This window comes from Arvicanthis niloticus, chromosome 8 (genome assembly GCF_011762505.2).
Source record: "Arvicanthis niloticus isolate mArvNil1 chromosome 8, mArvNil1.pat.X, whole genome shotgun sequence".
NCBI lineage: Eukaryota > Metazoa > Chordata > Mammalia > Rodentia > Muridae > Arvicanthis > Arvicanthis niloticus.
The window spans coordinates 64,874,092-64,891,310 of record NC_047665.1 but is presented as its reverse complement, the minus strand read 5'-3'; the positions used below and the strand labels follow the sequence as shown (position 1 = coordinate 64,891,310).

Below are 17,219 nucleotides of genomic sequence, written 5' to 3'. Positions count from 1 at the left end.
TTGGAGGCAAGCTTGGACTACATAGTGAGTTTTTGTCTCTGAAAGCCACAGGCTTGAGATGCATGGCTCAGTGGTAGAGCTCTTGTTTAGCATGTGTGAGCTCCAGGGCCCAGCACCGGATACAGGGGTCAGCAGAGCAGCAGTGATGTGCTTTAGCCAAGGTTTATCTTGCAGAAAGAAAAGGCCATGCTTCATCCACTGTGTTCCCCTGCAGGCTGTGGAGGCAACCTCACCACCCCCACAGGGGTGTTCACATCACCCAACTACCCGATGCCCTACTACCACAGCTCTGAATGCTACTGGCGGCTGGAAGCCAGCCATGGCAGCCCTTTCCAGCTGGAATTCCAAGACTTCCACCTGGAACACAACCCCAGCTGCTCTCTGGATTACTTGGCCGTATGTACAATGCATCTTTATGTCATCTGCTCCCCCCCCCCACTCAGTGCACAAAACACATTTAAAGACTATTTTTAAGATTCAAAAAGTGGCAAGATTTAAGAGGAGCATTTACACAAAAGATTTACGCAAACTAAAATCTTTAAGTAATATGGTAAAAATAATGGCAGCCTCCTAAGTATGATATGTAGCTAGTGACTTGATATAGTAAGTATTTAAGGCAATTTATCATAAGCTATAAAGATGTATTTAACATATCCTGAGGAGTTATGGACTTTATCCTAACTACAGTGTCCCTGATTTTAGATAGGCCTTGAAAACACACAGTGCTCTGACCTATTGAGAACTAGAGGGGATGCCAGCCTCACCTAGTTCTATCTTTTTATAGTTCCTGCAATTCACCAAGTTCTTCTAGATCCTGTAAATAAAATGGGCTGACATCTTACAAATTACACATTTTGGAATAAAACAACAACAACAACAGTTTTCAGTTATGGTCTCAATGTTTTTTATTGAACTTTCTTTTTGCATGTTCAACCTTCAGTCTCAGTCAGACTACAGTCTGAGAGCACATGCTTACCGTCCAGCATCTCAGTTTATTGACCAAGTTCAGAATTGCTTTTATAGATTTTAGGACTAGCTATTTTTAAAGCATACAGCCATTTTGTCCTCGTTCCTTTGCATTCATAGTCTTGACTGTATTGTGTGCAAAATGTCTTACTAAAGGTGTTTGATGGCCCAACTACCAACTCCCGTCTGATCAATAAGCTGTGTGGGGACACAACACCTGCTCCCATCCGTTCCAGTAAAGACATCGTATTGTTGAAGCTGAGGACAGATGCAGGTCAACAAGGTCGTGGCTTTGAGATCAAATACCGGCAGAGTAAGTACAAACTCCAGCAGCACAGAGCCCCCAGCAGACCTCCAGACTTACTTAGCGAAACAACCCAGATAATTTTAACAGGTGGTCTGAGCCACTGGAACTAGACTTAAATTCTTATGTGAAAACTCCAAAGTCATTGAAAGGGAAAATGCTCACATATTAAATCCAATCTCATATTACCAAAGCATCTGGTAAACCAAGAAACTCAGGGTAGTTTTTACTCTGTGGAGACAGCTGTAATTCAGCTCAGGATCATGTGACATTCTAATGACACGTAGAATCCAGTCATGCCGCACGTTACAGTCCTTTAACTAGACATTGTCTAGTGAACAAAGTTACCTCTCAGCCTAGGTTCTGTCTTCTGCCTGAGTTTTATTAAATAGAGAAGCATGCATGGAGAAGAAATGTCCTCCACTGTAGAACATATCTGCCTGTTCCCTTTCTTGTCCATCTCCTTCCCTTGGCATGCTGAGTTCTTCAGAAATTCCTAATTATTCTATATACAAACAGCTTCTTAACTCTCTATGATGACTGGATCTGTTTGAGTGTGTGGTCATTCCTTTAATTTAGTTATTGCTTTGCCTTTCCTTCCCTTGGCTATTGTCAAGTTATTAAACCATTCACCTTTGATTTTTTCCCCCTTCTAATAGTTTTTATACACAGGATATCAGTCCTTACAGGTAGAACCAGAGCCTGGGAATATGGATCAGTTAGCAGAGTGTTTGCCTAGCATGAAGTTCCAAGTTCCATCTCCAGTACTTCATACAACTAAGGGTGGTGGCATGTGCGCACAATCCCAATATTTGAGAGGTGGAGGCAGGGAGGTCTGAACTTCAAGGTCATCCTTAACTATATAGCTAATTCCATGCTAGCCTGTGCTACATGAGTTCCCTCCATCCAACCCCTCCAAAATAAATAAATAAATAAATAAATAAATAAATAAATAAATAAATGTCCTTGCCATTTAAAATTGAAAACTTGCCAATAATGTGATTTCTGAGATGACAGATCCAGGTCTGTGAGTTTGACATACATTTGGGATACATTGTCTCTGTTGTTTTGAACTGCTACTCGGGGAATACATATGCATATGCACACGTATATGCACACGCACGCACACATACAAACATGTGTGTGTGTGTGTGTGTGCGTGCGTGAGCGTGCAAAACACACACACACACACACACACATATCCTCTGTTAACAAAAATATGGCCTAGAGTTTGAAGGGGCACATGACACATCCCCAAGTCTCTAAGTGGTATCCCAACAGTGTTGAGTAAATATTATTTAGGAGCCACATAGCAGATGCAACTCTTTCAAAACAATGTTTATTTTCTCATTTTCTTTTATTGAAATAAAAAAATACTAAAAGTTATCCAAACAATGAGAAGGGTGGACAGTACATGCACTTTGCTCAGGTCATTTTGATTGGCTGGACTTGGTGTTTAACCCAGGATTAGGCATAGCTAGTGCTACTTGTGTGGTACTGCTGAAAATTCATCTTTAGAAAATGCTACCCGTGATATTTCAAAAACTGTCCAAAATTGAAGGATTTTATTTCTTTTTTCCCCCATTTTGTGTTCCCTCTGTTCTCTCAGCACTTCATGATGAGTAACTTGAGGAATAAGGAAGCCTTTATTGAGGACTCATGCTGACAGCTGTGCATTCTGTTACTCATGTGGCATTCACAAAGACTTACATTCTAAATGACTGTCTTCCAATAATAGAATGTTAATTTCTCCAAAATATGAAACATTTGAAAACAGAAGCATAGTATGCTTACTACGCAGCCCTAATTTCAGCAGTGAGATCGGAGTAAAGCCATGTTGTTTGTCCACTAATATACAGGAACCAGATGTCTATTTTAGTGTAGCTTTTTGTGACACTTCAATGCCTAACTAAATTCACCTATTACTTTACATTATTGTAACTGGAGACTCCTTCAGCATACAAATGACACGCCATGTATACCTATATCTTTATTAATCTAAAGGGGAAAGTAGAAAAATCTAGATGTCTTTTAAAAAGGAATTTTGCATGCATCTCAGAGACATTATGGTATAGGTGGGAGTTCTTAACACTCATGGCTTTTTCCCCCCAGCATGTGACAATGTGGTAATAGTGAATAAAACCTCTGGCATCCTGGAGAGCATAAATTATCCAAATCCCTATGATAAGAATCAACGATGTAACTGGACCATCCAAGCAACTGCAGGCAACACTGTGAACTACACATTTCTGGGGTTTGATGTGGAAGATTTCTTAAACTGCTCCACAGATTATTTAGAGGTAAGTGTCCTGTCAATAAATAATTCCATGTTCCTATCAAGAAAACAAGACTATGCTAGAAGTCCTTCATCCTCTTCAGGATCAAATCCTTAGCCCTGCCCTGTCTGTCTGAAGTATATCACACATCACTGTTACATGAATGGGTATGCTTCATGTCTCTCATTGCACCGTTTTAACTTTAACTTAAAATTATCTTGTGAGTTACTTTTATGTTTGATCTCTGTGCATAAGAGGAAATGTTTGAATATGCTCAGGACTTAATTTTCCAGATACTAAGTGTTATTTTTATATTTTAAAATTCAAATTAATTTGAAACAATTTTCTTTTGTGAAGTAGACATTTTATTCATCTATATGTCTAACATGTAACATTTATTTAAGTTTCTTTATGTAATCCTAGTCAATCAAAGGTGCTTTACTATTAAATGTGGAATTTAATAGTGAGGCAATGTAGACAATTACTGTCATGGGAAATTGCACTTAAGAAAGTTGTTCTGATAACTTGTATATGCAACTTTTAGGATTATAGCTTTTCAAAATTGGGAAGAAATTTATTTTATTTAGTTTAATATTAATAACCCACTCATGTGAATATTAGTTTAGACTTGGTTTATATTCTCATGTATCATACAACAATCTAAGTTGAACAATTGGTATATATGTAACATCTATTTTCCATAATTAATGATATCACTCTTTGAGTCAGCTGACATATTTCTTTCATTTATCTCTGTGCTGTTAACACATGATACTACTGTGTCTACATCTGGTGCTTTCATTAGCAATGTTTTCTGAAGTGTAGAGGACCAACTCCAACCACATAAGTCATTTTTTCTGGTCTTCCACCAACTATATAACATGACTTATTGTTGTATTTTTAAGATTATTAGTGAAGATGTAGCTAATGGCAGAGCACTTGCCCAGAATGTTCAAAGTCTCCAGGTTTAATACCTGTTGCAAAAACAAAACCCCTATAATTTGTGTTGTGTAGAAATCACCCTTGCGAAGGTTACAGCATCAGCACTTGTTAGCTGAAGCCATGTCCCCAGGGAAAACAATCTCTTGCACACTTTTCTTAACTCTCTTTCACCAATTATCCTAAAAGACTACTGTGATTACACTGTTGTGTGAGATCACCGTGCCTTTTCTAAGTACTGCACTGGCTGTCAATGCAAAGAAGACAGAACATCTTTGCTTTGAGAGACTTTTGCTTGAAGTCAAGAATATAGGGATATCCTTTTGTTTGAGGAAAAGTTCTCTTGGGTTAACAACTACCACAACAACAATAGAAATCATCAAAAGCTTTAGCCAGTCATGGGGATGCATAACTGTTATCTCAGAGGCTGAGGCAGGAGTATTGTTAGCCTGAGGCCAACCTGGAAAATAATAAAATTCTGTCTCAATAAAAAAAAAAGAGAGAGCAATCATGTAAACAAAAGCATCCCTTTGTTTATATGTGGAAGCAACAGCATGTAGAAATAGTATTGCACATCAGAAAGCTATAGATACTAGTTGCCCTAAGAAAATATGATGTACTACATATAAGAAGCATGAAGCATTTACAAGCATGAAGTTGGAGTGCTGTTTGTTATTGCTTGACTTCCATGGTTTGGATTTGGAAATAGGATCTTCTGTTGTAGGTCAGGTTAGCCTCAAACTTGCTATGTAGCCGAGGTTGCCCTTCAGAGCCTGTTTTTGCTGCCTTTACCTTCCAAATATTAGGATAATCGGTGTGTATCACCATGGCTAGCTTAAAAATTGTTCTAAGGTCCTCTTCCCCTCAAGTCAGAGGCATCTATGAGCTTAGGAACTGCCTTTTCTATTACATAACGGAATTACACTTTTCTTCACAGAGATTTTGCTGATGATTTAAATAGCAAGTTTTACCAGTTAGGATTCTCATCATCATGGACTTCCAGGCACCTGGATTCCTGACTTTTCAGAGTGCCAGCTGTCTGCTACTAACTTTGACCAGGCCCTCTCTTTCCACTGAGGCATGGCACAAATCTGAGAAATGGCGTGCATTGTCACAGCTATAGTTAAGCTGTAGTCTAATAATTGCTATTAATTAATGAGAAAGAACTGAGTTTGATGCAAATCTTTCTTTAAATTCCTACACATTCAGTACAGTCCTACTGCTTTGAGCACAAACCACAACATGGGACAGATGCAAAGTGTTGAATGTGTAACCAACACATAGCTGGCATCTGAGACAGTTCCGTGAGGAGAGCTAATAAGAAGAGGAAGGGACTGGACGATCTTCACTTGGGAGAAGGAGTGGGGAGAAAGTGAGAGAAAACACTTCCAGGAGCTACATCCCACTTTGGATTGGCATGAGAGTGCAATGCTCACAAAAGTCTCTTCAGGTCATTTTGAGAGGTGCTTAAAAACTCACATAAGAACACTTGCTCCAACTGCTACACAACAGTTCATCAGAGTCCGCTTGTGATGGCGCGCCTGTTGTGTTCCAGGCATGCCACTTCCCTTGTGCAATACTGATGGTGAAAGTACAGAATGAGAACCAGAAGTTCAGAAAAACCTTCCAAGAAATGACATGATTGCCAGAGGGAAGAGATATTTTTCCATTGCTATAAGCCAAGGAGCAAGACCAAAGCATAGCCGCAAAGGCTGGTCTATGATGGAAAATTTCAAAACGCAACCATTTAAGGAGAAAAAAAAAAGTGCAGGCATAAAAACTCCAGCTTCCATTATTTTACTAACTTGTAGTTAAAAGGTTTTTTCCTCCTTTTCTTTAAGTAACTTAGCTAATTCCTCAATGAGTGACAATTACTGGAGCCAGAAATTAATTATTTTGAATTAATAAAACTGAAACTATAAAAAGACTGGATTAGGTCCAGTCCACACCTCACTGGGAAACAAACCTACCCTTTATTGCTTTATCCTCTGGCCAAAACAAAACCCATCGGGCTTAGAAATAGCATCTCAGTGAAGGAATTGGTTGCTTTTAGAGAAGTTGGGCATTGCTTGTGCAGCTATGTGAAGTCAGTGTCAAGGGTTCATTCTGTTTCCCAACTTGATCTCACTCTTTTGTCTTCATGTTAGTCCTAAAGTTTCCACTTAAAGGACATTTCTATTAGGTGACTGAGGCTACAGCCAGAAGTGGCCCCTATGTATAAACCCAGTGGTAGGTCAGCAGGGTTATATGAGTGAGAAGAAGAAGCCAAAAAAAGGGGTTGTCTCAGTGAAGCAAAGAGAGAGTTATAGAAGGTGAAAGAGATTGCCATCAGAGGGGTCAAGAGAGGGAAGCAAGGATGGAGACAATTCATTGGAAGATTAGCATGATTGAGCAGGGTCAGGCTGGGGATTAGCAGGAGCCAAATGGCTCCATGGAATGTTTTTTCCTTTCAGATGACTCTAGCTTGAATCAAGTTGATGTAGCCAGCACACTCTTCCACCCATCCTTTCCTCCCTTTCTGTCCTTTTCCCTTTTCAACTTAAGGAAGTTTCAAATTCTTCCTGATTATGTCAGTGCCTTCTGTCAAATGCATTTCCTTCCAGTGTGTAGAATCTATTTCATCTCTTGCCAAATCCTTTCTGATGTCATCCTGCTCACCAGATGTTTGTATCATTATGTATTTTACTCTTACATCCTCTTTTTAGTTGCAAAACAACCACTACGCTACAGAAACTTTCAATCACAAAATAATGCATTTCAAATAAGAAATGGATTAACAAACCCTTCACCAATGTCCCTGAGTTCTCCAGTTTGCCACCACACTCCCTATGTCTATGTCCTGAGCTATTTCCCATCCCACAGCTGTGGACCACATGGTATTGTAGTCACCCAGCACAATGCTATCTGGGTTTTGTGGAGAACTCATACACATTTGCTGATGCTTCATGCAGATTTATTGCTCAGTCACATCAGAGTCATAACACGTATTCTCTGCTTTCCATATAATGATTCATGAGCATAGACAACAGGGAAGTCTGTTCAGGGTAACCACATTACTATAGGCCACAGAAGTTGATGGATGGTTTACAAACATCCATTTGAATGAGGGAAATGCTGAGTTAAACACAACTTAGGAGGGCTGGTTATTTGGTTTTTAAAGCTATCACTAGCTTACTATTCACCATCCAGACAGTAGAATATATTTTAGGCATCTAGACTATGGAGATTAACTGTTTATCATTAGTTTTTCATGTCATAACAGGTGAAACAGATGCTAGCATATCACACAATAAAGATTCTACCATGGACTGTTTATCTGTTGAGAGGGGACACTGACAGGTGCCTTGAAGGCATCAGAGAGGAAAGCAATCAAGCTTTTCTGATGACCAGAGCATGCAAACCCAAGGAAGAATGGTACCCAGATATCAGAAAAGTAGAGAATTGACAAGGGAAAACTGTGTCTGCAGAGCTGAAGGTGGATCACAAGGAACCTCCAGGGTGTCAGTAAGAAGGTCAGGAATTTTAGTGTTATTTTTCAGAACAGTAAGTCTCTCAAGAGCCAGATGAAAGAAATAGCATGATCAAATTTTTTTTAAAGTTTTTTAAAGTTTTTTCTTTCATAACCTCTCCAATAAGAGAAGTGAAAAAGGATGTTTGTATTTGCACATAACTGCTGGTCACAGAACCATATAACTGCTTCCATGCAGGACTCTAGAACAGTGTAGTGTCTCGGTATCCAGAAATTCTGGTTTAAATCTATTAGTAATCTTTTTTAGTTCTCCATGAAAAAATGCCATTGGAAATGGTTCTTTCTTGTGCTGGTGAAGAGCTCCTTACGAGCATCAGATCTGTTCAAGCAGGCTTTAATCAAATCAGCTGAGCCTGCTGATAGCTGCTGGATGGTAAGAATAAAGCTTACTGTTTCTCAAATATTCCTGGGTCGGAAGTTCCTCATAGGCATCAGGCTCCATTTCAGACCGGCTCAGTCCTTTTTATGCTGCTCAGTAGAGTGTGATGTTTCAGAATGAAGATTCCAGAGCCAGTGAGCCTGGATTTAAACCTAAGCTTGAATAACCTTGGGTGGGTTGTTCAGTCTCTGTGTGCGTCATTTCCCTCAGTAAAATGGAACAATCAAAGTAAATGAGTTAATAAGCACGAAGAATGAGAACAGAGCCTAGCACACAGCAAACAAATGCTAACTGCTGTTAGTGGTACTAATCGAAGCCAAGCCCCTGAACCAGACACGGGAATTGAAAGTTCGTTCATCCTGCAGGCGGAGGAAATTAGTGGTCCCTTCATCAAGATTCTTTCTTTTCCTTTTGCTGTCTGTCTGCAGCCAGCTTCCTTAATGCATCTTGGCACCTTCCACAATTTATAAATGAGAACTGACAACACCCATATTCTAACCCTCTGATTTAACTGAAGTTCTGTAAGGAAACGGAATGAAGGGGAAGTTTCATTGACACATCGAAAGCTTGCAAACTATTATTACAGCTTTAAAAACTGTTCTGTGATTTGCTATAATCCCCTAACAGAGAATGAGTATATTAATATTTTTTTTTATTTTTAGAAAGACAATTTTGGTGAAGGAAACCATAACATTTTTCCTTGAATAGTTGATGCATTCCATGATCCTGCATTAATTACACCTGCACACACCTCAGTTTGTAGAGCTTCAGAGTGGAGATGGCAGTACAGACTTCATTACAGAGTTGCTAGGCATTTTAACCCCCCCCCCCCCACTAATGCCCAGCATAGGACATGTGCCCATAAACAGTGCATTATTATTCTAGCATGATCAGAATCTCACATGTTGTTGTCCGGCCCGTAGAGCCTTTTACATTAAGTCAAAAGCTATATTTGAGACCTGGGGAGTTGTTTCCGTTACTAAAGCATTTGTCACACAAGCATGAGGACCTGCGTTCAGACTCCTCTGTAAAAAGCTGCATGTGATAGTAACACCTCACATCTCTGTAACCCCAGCACTGGGGTTAGGGGTGTGGAAACAGGAGGATCCCTGGATTTGGTTGGCTAACCTGGGCAGATCCAGTTAAATTGGGAAGAAACTTTGTCTTAAATAGCGTAGAGAGCAATTAAAGACACCCAGTGTTGATCTCTGGCCTGCACACAGCAGCATGCATGTGTGCTTAGACCCACATGCTCGAAAAAGACACCCTCCACACATAAATACATGCCCACCCCACAAGCTATAGTCTACAAAAGTTTTCTGCACTATGATTAACAGAGTTGTGCACAGAGTGTCCCCATCTGTGGACACCAGAGCTCCTTCCTTCTACCTCTCAGCCTTCTTCCAAAAGCCACAGGGCTCCTGTGTCTGAATCTGAGCAGCTTGGTCATTAAAATCTCCCTTCCTGGTTAGAACAAAGCAGAGAAGTAAAAGAGGTTCTGTGTGTGTGAGAGCCACAGTGGGTTTGACTCTTTGATCAGGGCCCTCCTCCTTGCTCACTTCCTGAGCAGATGAGTCACACTTCCTGGAACTGTCCTTTAGAGGAAGTTGGCTACTAGAACTTTAGCAGTCTGCTGACAGTTGCTACTCACAAATGAGTATTCACTATAGTCCAGACATTCAGTTTTGTCTCCATACCAGCTGGGAGAATGTAGCTCTTAACTAGGATGGTCTACATTCAGAACTGAAAAGGATTGCCATGAAGCTGAACTCTCTTATGTCATTAAGCAGTCCAGGATGCATCTTAGACAAAATGTTGACTCCAAAATTGTCTGGGTAAAATGTGATTTTTTTAAATTATAAAAATGTATGAGTTCTTGATGTTAAGGCAATCAATTCTTTTCGGGCAGAGAGTGAGTGGTGGCATATACACACACACAAACACACACAATCCCAGCCCTTTAGCGGTTCAGGTGGGAGGATCCACTTATGACCAGACTGGCTACCTAAGACCCCTGTCTTTGGGAGAAGAAAAGAAAAAAGCTGCCCTTTTATGACCATCCTCACAATGAAGATTTTTAATTGATTAGTTTGCTGTGTATAATGATGCAGAGGTACCAGCCCTTCAAAAGACATCCAGCCAGTCCTTGATTCAAAAGAGCTCTGGTTTCTTCTGCTTCTCATACCCTCTCAGATTTGAAGCATGGGATATAGATGAATAAGAACAAAACCTATCACAATTTCCCAAACTACCTTTAACAAACTTAAAAATCCCTTTACATTCACAAAGCTGTAAGTTATTTCCCACAATTTCCTACCTCTCTTTCTTTTATACTTAAGCCAAAGCTGGAAAGTATAGAGGCATCTGTTATCAGGCCTGCAGGCACACTGCACAGAGAGTACAGTGGGTGCAAGCACACTGAGCAGGGAGGACCATAAGAGTAGGCACACTGCACAGGGAGGACTGTGGGTACAGGCACACACTGTACAGGGAGGAAATGCTGGTCACAAGGTTAAGTTTCAAATATCATGAATTCTAGTTGTGAATTCTAGTTCTGATTTAATTATTTTAAATGGAAAAGGCTTCCAATTGCAGCGCTTACGTTGGCTTGCAAAGCAATCATGGCATTTTTATATCCATTTTGATCTATCTTGTGAGCCACTCTTTACAGCTCCCCTCTGCTTTTATTTTGCATATTAAAAACATGAGAAAACACTTTAATTTTAGTTCCTACTTAGCAGCTTACTCTGTATTCTGGTGACCTGGAGGAAGAGGCAGGTGCAAGCACTATAGGTCTCTAAGGCTCAAGGTTCCATGATTTTATTTTGTTCCATGAACTGGGTTTTTCTCTGTCCCAGAGTCCATCTGCAGCAGATGCTCAGGCCATTGGAAGACACAATAATATATATTTAAAGCACTTAGCATTTCACTATGGCAAGACAACTTATGTATCCACAGGAGAGTGTTCTTGGCTCTCAGAGTCTTTCTCTTTTCCCTGAGGAAAGACTAGACATTCACTGTTCCATCAGTGATCATAAAATCCAACATTTATAGAAGTCCCTGGACTTCTAAAGACATTATTTTTTATAAAGAATTAGAATAATTAATAATAGTTACTTACCATGAAAAAGGATATACTCAGGATTAAAATGGCTTGAAAATAATGCTGGAACAGATTACTCTCTGTAATAACTTTTAAAGACAAATGTTGATGTTTGATTCTGAGCACAGAGAAGAGATACAGAAATAGCAGAACGTTATTAGTGGGCCAATTGAGTGGCTGGAAGACTAGAGGAGTATGTAATTCTAACATAGGGAAAACATTACCAAGACATATTTCTATTATGGTGTCAATAGTTCTACAGAGATAATGTATTAAAAATAGGTATATCTAATCAAAAAAGAACACATAGTCATTGCAGGAGGCTGAGAAAACATAGGAAAACCTAGGAAACAACAACAACAAAAAACCTTAAATTACACCATTTCTATTAATATTTAGTGGTATTCATTTCCTGTTCTCCTTTTGATGTTTATTTTAATATTCATAGATTATCCCATGCAGTCTACCCTATAATGACATTTTTCCATGGGTGTATCTATTATGTGTGTTACTTTCCAAGTTCTCACTCCATTGCCACAGTGCAGGCTGCTGTGAGCCCTTTCTGAGATAAACATCTTTGTAATGAAATGTTAGCCTACATCCATGGTTATGCATTGATTAAAAATATAAAACACAGCACAACAAAAAGAACCAGAATCAGCCTTTGTGCCTTCTGATGTAAGTGATCCATAGAAAGCAGGACTTAAAACCATAAAGGCAACAAGAGCAGACAGAGAGAAGCCAGCCCACAGAGAGGCCACTGTGCCATCTGGACCTGCGATAAACCTCTAATTCAAAGTGATACAAAATAACTCAGAATAACTCAGAGTGTGGTCATCTGCTGGTCTGTTGCTGGCATGCAAAGCCTGGCGTTTTGAGTAACCACTAACTTTAGATGGGCATCTCACATGCCCTGCCCCACCCTGACAGCACGTGGCATCCTGGCTTTTCCTGTAGTGAGGACGTGTGTGTGAGTCCCTGATGCCAGTGTGCTGTGAGTGACTGACTGCATGTTTAGTGGGGAGAGGCACCAAGGCTCCACAGAGCCGTGGTGGAGCATTGTCGAGCGTGTATCCTGCATTCTCAGCCTTCAGCAACAGTTGGTTCCTTTACCTTCTGCAGTTTAACAACATATTCCCCACGCCCTGGGTTTTTTCCTATTCCTAATGACAACTCAGTATCAATATCCTACTCTGATTTTTATTTGGCAGAATTACAGAAACATTCCAAAACCTTTCAATTTTAAAGTGACCTATAAAGGTCTCGTGCTCACTAAGATAATGTGTGTAAAACTTAACAGCATCCATAAGGATTACTCTTGTGCTTGGGATGTAGCTCAGGGCTGGGGTTCCTTCCCAGCCTTCACAGTACCCTGGCTTCATCTACAGCCCTGGAAAGGTAATGAGTCAGTACCATAGGCACTCTGCAGTTGTGGTTTTCGGGGGTGGAATAAACAGATGTTTCAAGAATTCGGCGTCTCCTGCCCTCTTGAGTTCCAGGGCTCAAGCAGCAGGAGCTGTAGCACTGAAGGACAGTGAGGACAAAGGTTAGCAAGATAAGGAACAGTACATTCATGTCAGCTCACCCAGCCCCTTCTCACGCCATCATGCTAGCCTCAGCAGCTTCTGATTCCTCTCTCTTGTTGGGCTATCCTCTGTGAGGATGGACCACACTTCTTTAGCCCCTGCACATACACTTAATTTCTCTCCCCACGCTCAGGGTGATTTGCATCTGGCTCTCCACCCAGCATGTCAAGGATGGCTACTGCCACAACTCAAACCAAGGTTACCATAGCAACAGGATGCAAGTAAGCAAGCAAGGGCTCTTCATCTCCAGGCCTGATTCATTTCTTCCCTGCCTGCTCAGCCAGTGATCATTCTGTAAAGTGTTAAACATGAGTCAGTCTCAGCTGTCTAGACTCATATTTCATTGCACAAAGCTACTTCTGGCTGGTCTTTGTAAAAAAAAAATTTTTTTTTCAAACACACTCTACTTTGTCGTCACATGGTTTTTCTCATTTGCCACAAGGCTATAGAGCCATGTGATACGAAACATACAGATTCATAAAGTGAGTTCGATTCACAAAGTTAAGTAATTTCTGCAAGACTGTGTGTTAAACAAATTCCTGTAGCTAGACTCTGCCCAACTCTGCCCACATTCTTCGAATGCCCAGACAAGGAAGTGACTTGCTTGCTTCCATCAGTGACACTGGAGAGTCTATCTATGAACTCCTGGCCAGGGTCTTAATCAACTTCATTGTATTGACTAGAGTTTCCATTTTTTTTTATTAGATATTTTATTTACACTTCAGATGGCATCCCCTATCCCCATTTCCCCCCACCCCCTTAGGAAACCCCTATCCCATGCCCCCTTTTTCTTTTTTGGAAACTTCCAAGGAAACCTGATTCAGACATAAAGCATTTTTTTTATGTGACTGAAATAACTTAAAGAACTTAAAGAAGGCCCTTCAGGTGCAGCAAAGTGTTTCTACCAGACTGTCAAAACACAGGAAGTAACCAAGTAGCCCAGCATTTTGGGATGTAAACTCCTTTCCTGTGTGTCCTGAGAAGGGCTGAGGCAAACTGACAAGATTGAACACAAAAGGCCTTATGATACACAGTATCACATTTGACATGTGTTTGATGGCCAACGTGGCAAAGTGAGAATCATTTCAAGTATTTAATTTTTAAAAACCTGAAGTGACAAAAACTAGAACACATATTCAAGGTGATAAAATCTCATACGTAGTTTTTGTTTCCTTTAAATGAGTTCAGAACTTCTCGATGGTTCTGTGGAGTACATCTCAGGCTTGCTGAAAGCAGAAAAAAAAATTGTACTTTTACCAGATTTAAACCAGCAAGCTTTCTGGTCGTGCCTATGAGTCACTGCTGGAATGTCCTGTGGCTAACATTCTGCCTTGAAAACAGAATCAAGAGCAGCAAGACACCACTGGTTTCCATGGTGACCAGTATTTGTATACTTTGAAAAATGACTGTTAGGTTTTGTGTGGGGAGTTTACTCGGGAATGGATTGTGGAGGTGACATTAGCCATCAGTGTGGAGATAAACAAACAAAAATGTGATTTAATTAAATGTCAATGTTAAGAGGACATAAAACTGAAGGAGCAGGGAGGGTTGTCCCCTCTCTCTCTAGTAGAAGAAGTGCAGTAATTAGTTCATTTATTTATTTGACATTTTATTTAAGCATTTTCAAATATGTCCACTTGATGTTTATTGTAATGCATTGTTCCATTCTTCCCAAAGGGTAAAAACATTTAGTTATCATTCATCAGTGTTTCCACAAACCCATCTTCCTTGCCCACCTACCCTGCCCAGTCCCACACACAATGTACTATTTTAAGACCGCTGGCTTCTGGCGTTTGGGTTTTTTCCAGACCACTAGCTTCTGGCACTTAGGGGTTCTTCTTTAGTAGAAAAGATCTCATTAGAAGAAGGAAAAATTACTATCTACATCATTTAAAATGTCACAGCTCTTAACCTTGTTGAGCTGGGGAGAAAAAGAATGTTCTATAATATACTATAATATATAATGACCTTGTGCAGAATCAGACTATGGTCCCCAGCTTGCTTCTGTGCAGTGCTTACTACAGTCCATCAGGTAGAGGGTGCTTATGATCACAAAGGTGTTTACCTTAAGTTTTGCAAGTTAAAGATCAAGTAATTTCACCTTTGGTCACTAAGTCACAAACCAAAGTTAGAATCTCTTGGGTTTAGAGACTGTAAGCTGAAAGATTTGCTTATTAACTCAGTATTTGGTGACAGTATATTTATTTTTGTATTTAGTTTCAAAGTAGACTTCACGAAATAAAATTGATGAAAACCTTGAAACTGAGACAAACACTCTGCTGTTAGATAGTGATTCAGGAGCACTCCTAGGACAGCCTGGGAGCACTCACAGCACACTCTGGGAGCACTCACAATATAGCTTGTCTTCATCTAGCCCCTACCTTTAGCTTGGGAAGGTGATGGAGCCCAAGACTCAAGGGAAGAACTTTGGCTCTTGTCTCTTCTTATTATGTTTGTTTTCTTTGTTTCTTTCTTTCTCCTTTCTTTTCTCTTCTTTCTTTCATTCTCTCTCCTTTGCCTGGCTTCTGCCAACTTGTAGTGTTATCAGACATTTTATTACTGCAACAAAACACCATGTCCAAAAGCAACTCAGGAAGGAAAGGGTCATGTTAAGTTTACAGTTCCACATCACAGTCCATCATTGAGGGACGTCAAGGCAGGAACCGGGAAGCAAGAACAGGAAGCGGGGGCCACAAAGGAGTGCTGCTTATTATTGGCTTGCTTTTTATGGCTCTCTTAGCCTTTTTATGGCTCTCTTAGCCTGCTTTCTAACAGTACCCAGGACCACAAGCCTATGTGCTGCACTGCCCACTGTGAGCTGGCCATCTCCCACATCAGTCATTAATTAAGAAAATGTTCCATGGGCATTTTGAAATTGAAGTTCTGTCTTCCCAAATGTCTCGAGGTTGTGTGAAGTTGACATCAAACCAGCCAGTGAAGGTAGTATGCTAGAAAGCTGACAAGAAATGCAGGTTTTTAAGCAAAAGTATTTACAAAGCGGAAACAAGAAGGGTAGGGTAATAAATCTGGAAAGTGAACTCTATCATGATCCATTTGCTTAAAAATCATGGATTTAGTACCAAGCTGTGAACAGCATATTGGACTCTGCTTCTCATTTTAAATCCCTGATGACCATCCCCACAGCAAGATGAGCAACTGCCTGAGAATTTGGTGAAATGGGTTAACATTCAGAAATCTGAGATTTATATGAGCTTGAGTAAGACAATATCTAGGTCCCTACTGTACAGGATGACCTCAAAGTGATCCAAATCCTTTACTGCAAGAAACTGATATGTGAAATTGTATGATTTAAATTTTTTATCTAACTATACAGAAGAAGTAAGACAGATTAAGTCCTTAAAGAATATGCGTTCCTGGCAGAAACCAAAGTGTGCATTCACTGGAGCTCTATTGGAATCCTGGCTTCAGAGTATTCTGCTCTTAACAGTGAGGGACAGGAAATCCAGGAGTAGCTTCCTTAGGAAACTTGCAGTCATAGGGGTAAGAGGATGCTGTGTGTATCACTAGGAAGGGAGGGGATGTGACAGACTGCCTAGCTGCACAAGTAAAAAGCTAAGAGTTTACTAGGCTTGGTAACTCACCTCCATAAACCTAGCACAGGAAAAGCTGAGGCAGGCAAGTTGCTATAAAGTTAAGCCATGCTAGCTTACACAGTGATTTTCTTTTCTTTTCTTTTTATTGGATATTTTATTTATTCACATTTCAGATGCCATCCCCTTTCCCCATTTCCCCTCCCTAGAAAATCCCTATTCCATCTCCCCTTCTCCTTTTTTGCTTTTATACCATTTTAATTACATGCAAGTATTAAGGTCAGTTCTAGGTTGAAGAACTAGCAATACAATAGATGCAAATAGTCAAGGAAAAAGCAAGACAATAAACATAAATAGTCAAAGATCAAGTAAGGCAATAAACAAAGTTGCTTGAACACTCCCATGATCACTGTTTCTAAGGGCTTATCAGGATGACCAAAATATCTGAGCCAACTTCCCTGTCCTAGCCTAAAGTCATTTTTATGTCTGAAGCCTACTTCCTTGTTCTAGCTTAAAATTTAGATTCCTGCCTGAAATTACGTTTTTGTTCTAGCCTAAGGTCAGATTCCTGCCTGAAGCCCACTTC

The 17,219-nt window shown here is 40.1% G+C and overlaps 1 protein-coding gene across 1 annotated transcript in view; it reads left to right on the top strand.

Annotated features, from left to right (window-relative positions):
• The window catches only part of Cubn (cubilin), a 206,479-nt gene that overhangs the window by 58,807 nt on the left and 130,453 nt on the right, over window positions 1-17,219 (top strand). Inside the window, exons 25-27 of the mRNA XM_034510433.2 lie at window positions 215-396; window positions 1,123-1,279; window positions 3,383-3,570. Of these exons, the coding sequence (XP_034366324.1) occupies window positions 215-396; window positions 1,123-1,279; window positions 3,383-3,570 (527 nt within the window). The remainder of the gene's footprint in view (window positions 1-214; window positions 397-1,122; window positions 1,280-3,382; window positions 3,571-17,219) is intronic.